A 7,139-nucleotide genomic window follows, 5' to 3' on the forward strand; every position below is an offset into this window, starting at 1 on the left:
CGCCTTGAAAGAGAACGCATGGAACGGGAGCGACTGGAAAGAGAGCGAATGCGAATAGAGGAAGAAAGGCGGATCGAACAGGACCGTATCCAGAGAGAACGAGAGGAGCTTCGTCGCCAGCAAGAACGTTTACGCTATGAGCAGGATCGCCGACCAGGGGTCAGAAGGCCCTACGACACAGACTTCAGGTAAATCGGCCACGTGTTCATTAACACCATGTGTCACAGAAGTGAGACCTCCATTCACATTAGATGAACGCACGTGTTTACTGGGCGCTGCCAGCTCTGCATGTGCAAGTCTTTTTTATTAAAAAGAAAAATAAAAGTGACATTGAAAGCACTATGATATAATGTATCCCACCTCCAACAGTGGCTGACCATATTGTTCGTTGCTTTTGCATATACAGTCACCCTTATGTAATTTGCTGCAAATTACATAATCTGTCAGGTCCCCAGGCCCTCACAAACCGACCCTAGAACCTGACAGGTAAAGAGAATACAGTTTCCATACATGTTGCTGGGAAAGAACTTTAAATGGTGCAAACTTTGATTGGTATCCTGGTATCAGCCATAATCTATTACATTACTAGTATCTTGGTAGTAGCCATAATCTGTTACATTACCAATATTCATTTATCCGGTCTCGGAGAAGTGGTGCCTTACAGTTACCATCTCTTTACTAAATTCTTATACAAGAATGTGAGAGGAGCAAATCTACAGTAGGATTGAAGAGAATTGCTTTGTTCCTATCTGCATTCTCCTCTTTAGGCTGTGGGTTTTGAAGTCTGATCCTCCTCCCCAGGTGCTGGGAAAAGATGGATCCATTCGTGGGAAACTGATGAGAATGCAGATAGGAACAAAGTGATTCACTTTGTTCCCACTGTAGATCCGCTCTTCTCTACTTCTAATAAATAATACAATATAATGTAATATTTGTTGTTTTTATTAGTGTAAAGTAAATTTTAAGGCTCTCTCCAGATATTATTCCACAGCCACCACCTCACATCTTTATATAGTTTTAATACCTACAATTTAAATTGGAAACATTGTTACCTGCTGGTTGGATAAGATGTGAGAGTGTATATATTAGTGATATATCATGTAGAAGTTATAACTATAGCTAGAGATATTTCATGGTTATATAAGGTGCTCTGAGGTCCTGTAGCTTATACACCCACATAAATCCCTTTTACACAAAGTTCTCTCATCCTTTAAGCTGCTCCCTCTGGACTTTAAAGGGGAATGTGGGGCGGCCATATAACCTTGCAGCTCTTCTGAAATATGATGCTACAAATCTGTCTTAGATCGGGAAAGCTATGCATTGTGTTTGGAATCTTCCCACCTGTGCATATACATTGGACCCTACCCTTACCTGTACAGGTCGCTATAGAGCTGTGTAATGATAGACACCTGTGAAATACCTAAATGTTTATAATGTTCCTTTTTCGTATGTTTAGGAGAGAGGATTCATACTGGCCAGAGTCCAAGAGAATGGCCATGGATGATCGCTATCATGAGTTTGGCCGAGCGGACCGATATCAGGATTTTGTAACTAGAGATCGTGGCCGATACATGGATCACATGCACGCTGACAGGTAGCATTCCAGTTCATCTAGTTTCTTTTAGTGCTTCTTTATTTTATCTGTTAGTTTTTTTTTTTTGTTTTAGTTTTTTTCCTTCTATAATTTAATGTAATATGAAAAATGAAATAAGGTAACAATAAAGCCATGCAGAGAGATGATAGGAAAAAAAAAACAGCACAAAGGAAGCACAAATCAGAAACCTTACTCACAATACCATCACAGAAGAAGCGCTGTTACCTGCACCCGTTTACTTCCATAGAGTGCTGCACCAAAAAACACGAAGTAAATGGGTGCAGGAAACAGCGCGTATTTGAAGCTGCTTTCGCGTGTGTGGAGTTTGGACATTCCTGAGCTCTGACACTGCTATGATTGGCAGTTTTGGAATAATCCCGCAGTTTATGCCCTGTGTAAAGCAATCCACTGACGATACTGTTCACCTGAAGCTCTGCTCCCTCATTTATTTTACAGACAATGTAATGTATAAACCTCAGGTACACACTGTCTCAGCACTACACAATTTTACATAGTTTTTATGTTTTGTTGTAAAAAATTTTATTTAAAAAATATAAACTTAATAATAATCAGAACCCTGAGAGGTGGCGCCCTCTCCTGATCGCAGCATCTACAGGTTTAAACCACGGCAATCAGACTGATGTGCAAACCCCAACCCATCTCCCTCCCCCCCCCCCCTCAAATGAGGTCTAATCCGTGTGCAGTGACCACCCCCACCTGTCTGCATATGGCTGATCACTAAGGGGTAACAGAACATTAGTCACATGAGGTGCGGACTCTGATCTGTGTGGCTTCCATGCTGAATTGGTTATTGGTACATCTTGATTACTCATAACTTCCTCTTACTACTTCTAGGAGGGACGACTCTCGCTCTGGTATGGGAGGCAGAGATGTGAGTATCTTCAGCAATTATCTTTCTGAACTTCTTAAACATGAAACTGCAACAACTAAAGGAGATTCTTTGTTCCATAATTGACTTCATTTCAGAATTATTCAGATCGCCATATGAGAGAGAGCCGGGAAGGGTGGGGAGAGAACAGTAGACACGTTCATGAAGTAAGGAATATAGCATCACATGGAAGGTATGTCATATATATTGTGCTGGATATGTAAGAATGATGCCTTTCCTAGCTACATCTATGGTGACCTGAGGAGGAATGGAGTAACACGTACAGGGGATGCGCCAAAGTGTAGTCAACTACGCTGCATAGAGAGGCTTCCTGTAAAACACATCTATTCAGCTTTTTATAACTCCCCTTTAGATTTTATATTAACCCTTTGAGGACCAAGCCCAAAATTTTCATTTTTGTGTTCTTGTTTTTTTCCTCCTCCCCTTCTAAGAGATCTAGCACTTTTCAGTTCTCTATCTACAGGGCCATGTAAGGGCTTATTTTTTTACAGGAGTACTTGTACTTTGTAATGGCATCTTTCATTCTACCATAACATGTATGATGGAACCCAAAATTATTATTTATGAAGATATAAATTGGGGAAATCGAAAAAAAGAATGCAATATGGTAACTTTTGGGGGGTTCCTGCGTCTACGTAATGCACTATATATATATATATATATATATATATATATATATATATATATATATATATATATATATATATATATATATATATATATATATATATATATATATATATAAATTTTTTTTTTTTTTTTTTGCAATTAATAAAATGGGCCTATTGTGACGCTTTTAACTGTTTTTAGTTTTTCACCTTTAGGGCTGAATGGGGTGTCACTTTTTCCACCATGATCTCTACTTTTTATTAATACCATATTTGTGAAGATCGGACGTTTTGATTACTTTTTATTAAATTTTTTATATATGTAATGTAACAAAAAATCGGTAATCCTGGCACTTTTTCCCCTCTTTTCGTCTACGCTGTTAGTAGTGATGATTGTTGTATAAAAATAAACATAGAATATACCATAGTGTGCGTAATTGTCCGATTAAAATGTTTTATTTATATAATGGGGAAAGGGGGGTGATTTAAACTTTTTTATTGGGGGAGGGGCTTTGGGGTATTTATAAAGACTTTTTTACTTTTTTTTTTTTTTTTTTTTAACACATTTTAAGTCCTCTTGGGGGGACTTTTACCTGCAGCCGACGCCCACCTACTATGAAGCATGCTCCGCTCCAGAGTGCGCTTCATAGGAAAGGACATACCGGTACGCCCAGGGTCATCTGGGGACAGTAACCCATGGCGTACTGGTTCGTCTAGGGGTTAAACCTAATAGGGATTGGATTCTCTTTTTTTTTTTTTTTTCTGGCTGTAAATTCTCCCAGATGACTTATCACTGCAGCCTTTTGGGGGATTATAATGTAAATGCTTTTTGCTTCAGACCTGTACAACAACATGAAAAAGAACACACACACACACGGTCCACAAGTGCTCTATATGTAAAAAGTCCCCTATAGTCTGTAAAATTAACACTTGCTTGGGGAGAAGAATACCATCTGCTTACCTCCCTGACTCCCACACTGCCACCAACATCCACCTGTTCCATTTCCCGCCCTCCAGTCTCTGGCTGCTTCCTTGTCTTGTGACAAATGATGTCTCAGGTCTACTTGAAAAGAGACTGAACACATGAAGTTCCGGCCAGTACAGTGTGTCATGGCTCAATGTTTCCATCAATCGCATGACTGCCTTCTCTGTGAGTGTGCAGATGGCCTGGGAAAAATGTGACTTTTCTGTGTTTAGACTCCTTGGGGGGGGGGGGGGAACGTCAGAACACAGGAAGTGCTGTTTTTCATGATGATTAAAAAATTATGTAAATTACAAACTTGCTTTATTTCACAGCTGCTGTTTTAGGTTTTGAAAGTTGAAATGACAGTGATACTTTTAGCTCTTAATTTTAACAGCACACAAATATTCTTCCTTTTAGGGGAGGTCGTGGCTGGGGAGATCATGGCCGCAAGATGGACAATTATCCCTCTAGACCAGGTGAGAAGCGCAGTCTATAATACAGAGCCAATACAGACACAATTACTTATTATCAGTGGGTAAGGCTTTGCATCTCATTGCAGGTGATCGTGGCATGCCAGTACCCGCAGGACAAGGGCAGCTAAATAGAGGAGGTATTCATGGGTAAGCGGACATGAATTATCTGTAATTTAAATAATATGCAAGTATTCTCCCCATATTCATCATGAAGACAAACTACCACAAACCGAGGGTCCTTAAAGAGTCACTGTCGTTTTTTTTTTTTGTTTGTTTGTTTTTTTTGCAGAAATCAATAGTCCAGGCGATTTTAAGAAACTTTGTAATTGGGTTTATTAGCCAAATCTGCCATTATCTGCATGTAAAAAGCCTTTTCCCAGGTCCCCCCCTCCTTCCTCTTTTTCATCCACTGCAAAAAATCTGAAAATTGTGACTTGTTGCAGGAGTCGTACCCTGTCTGCTCTAGGGAGAGGGGAGGGGGGAGGAGGAAGGAGGGAGTTAGCCGGCAGCAGAAAGCAGATAACAGGATTACAGGCACGGAGCTGGGTGACAGCTGTAATCTGAGCTCAGACAGGTCACTGGTGATGGTCAGAAGAGATAACGGGTGAGGGATTTGTAGATTAACTCTTTGTTGTCCTGTTTTGGTCTTTTCTTTAGCTCTCTCCATAGGAGAACAATGAAGACAGGGGGGAGAGCTTCAAACTGCTTTTTCATGATAAAAATGCATTTTTCGGATAATAAACCCAATTACAAAGTTTCTTAAAATCGCCTGGACTATTGATTTCTGCAAAAAAAAAAAATTCACGACAGTGACACTTTAAGAGAATGTGTCCCCAGATTACTTACTGAATAGAGCCGGATAATGGCACATGATCATTTTCTCTAATGTTTATATTTTCTGATATGTAATTATTTAAATTAATATAGCCCATTATGGGGTGGCCATCTTGCCTAAGCTGCCATAACAGTATTTAGTGACATGCTTTACAGCAGACCTCATATACAGCCATGATAAACGTCTGTCATAAAGTGCCACGCAGCAAATTTTTGCCTGGCCACAGGTAGTTGCATCCAGAACAGAGAAAATAAGATGCAGATTTCTTCTTTATATGTACATGGGTTTTAATACATTTTTTTTTTTTTTTTTATTCAGCAATTTTCCTTCAAATGAAAATTCCCAAAATATGTCATCCACAATGGGACCTCAGGGCGGCGGTGGAAACTTTGTTGGGCAGAACAGACCGAATGATGCACGCTTTACAAATCGTTACTGAAAATCTTCAACCTTGTTTTAGAAGTTCTTTGAGCAAATTTTTTTTTTTTTTTTTTTTTTTTAATCCTTTTTTGCTATGTGTTGGCTTTTCAGGACAGGTGAAGTCTGGTACTATTCTCTAGCATTTAGATTCCACCACTTTCACAACATATTTTAAAATGGAGACATGACTTTGCTTTTTCCCCCATTGTCTTGGAGTTGTATTATTTTGTAATTTTTGTATTGCCACCATGTTATGCTGATCTGTAATATGTGAAGGAGTCACTACTCTAATAATGCACAACTTTTTATTTGTTTCTGGTATTCAAATGTTACAAATAAAAAAAAAAAAATCTAATTTTATAGACCTGTTGTATGTGCATTACTGTGTGATAGAAAGCCGCAGAACACAGATTGTGTATACTTGGGCTATGCTAGCACAGTGACTTTCATTAACATGCACATCCCTGCATGTGGTGACGGGGCTCACTCTCTGCTTTTACACTGCTTAAAACAGGCAGCATGCAAAGTTAAAAAAAAAAAATTAAAAAAATTCTCACCTATTAAAGCTTCACTTCCTGGTAGATATTAACGTAGTCTCCTAATGTTGGGCTAATAGCAGTAAGGATTACTATTAGCTTCTCCTTTTCTTCACAGAGGTTGGCACATAAGGCTATGGTCAATCTTTGTTTCGCTAACTTCCCACCTTTACACTGGTCACCTTTTTACAGTTAATGTCTTGTCTGTATAACCTGCAGTTATGGTATGCAGGCGTTCCTTCCAAGCAGTAACCTCATCTAGGTTCATCTTTGCGCTTTTACCACAAACAGCAAGGAAAATTATGTTCTAAATTTATTCAGCCGTCTGTTACTAGCATGGTAGTCTTGAATTCCTAGTTGTGCAGCAAACTGTAAAGCCTTCCCTTGCAGCATTGAGCCACTTAAACGTAAACTTTGCGTGCATGGTGGAACTATTCCAATACTGCATTGTTCATCTCTTCATAGGGCTGGGCGATATTGGCCTAAATTAATATCGCGGTTAATGGCACATGTAGTCGCGGTAACGATAATTGAACAACAAATGACACGCCTCTTTTGTAAGCCACACCCCTTTTGCAAGCCACACCCACTTGACTATTAAAACAAAATATCTCAAGTTTGGCACAGAGTCAAAATAAAGTAACTCACTGAGCAGCAGCACAAGGCTGGGCCTTGTTGTTGTTATTATTATTATTAGGGGGTATCTGTAGAGACCTGGACGTGTATATACAGGTATACAGCCACTACAGGACGTGTATATAAAAGTATACAGCCATTACAGGACGTGTATACACAGGGG

General features: G+C 39.3%; 1 protein-coding gene across 1 annotated transcript in view; it reads left to right on the forward strand.

The window, feature by feature from the left end:
* Nucleotides 1-6,166, forward strand: part of LOC138797557 (scaffold attachment factor B2-like) — a 48,384-nt gene extending 42,218 nt beyond the window's left edge. Inside the window, exons 13-19 of the mRNA XM_069977874.1 lie at nt 1-188; nt 1,457-1,594; nt 2,450-2,486; nt 2,582-2,676; nt 4,494-4,552; nt 4,636-4,696; nt 5,703-6,166. The exon at nt 1-188 is cut by the window's left edge and continues 103 nt beyond it. Coding sequence (XP_069833975.1) covers nt 1-188; nt 1,457-1,594; nt 2,450-2,486; nt 2,582-2,676; nt 4,494-4,552; nt 4,636-4,696; nt 5,703-5,823 — 699 coding nt within the window. The 3' untranslated portion in view covers nt 5,824-6,166. The remainder of the gene's footprint in view (nt 189-1,456; nt 1,595-2,449; nt 2,487-2,581; nt 2,677-4,493; nt 4,553-4,635; nt 4,697-5,702) is intronic.
* Nucleotides 6,167-7,139: the final 973 nt, after the last annotated feature.

Source organism: Dendropsophus ebraccatus, chromosome 7 (genome assembly GCF_027789765.1).
Source record: "Dendropsophus ebraccatus isolate aDenEbr1 chromosome 7, aDenEbr1.pat, whole genome shotgun sequence".
Lineage (NCBI taxonomy): Eukaryota > Metazoa > Chordata > Amphibia > Anura > Hylidae > Dendropsophus > Dendropsophus ebraccatus.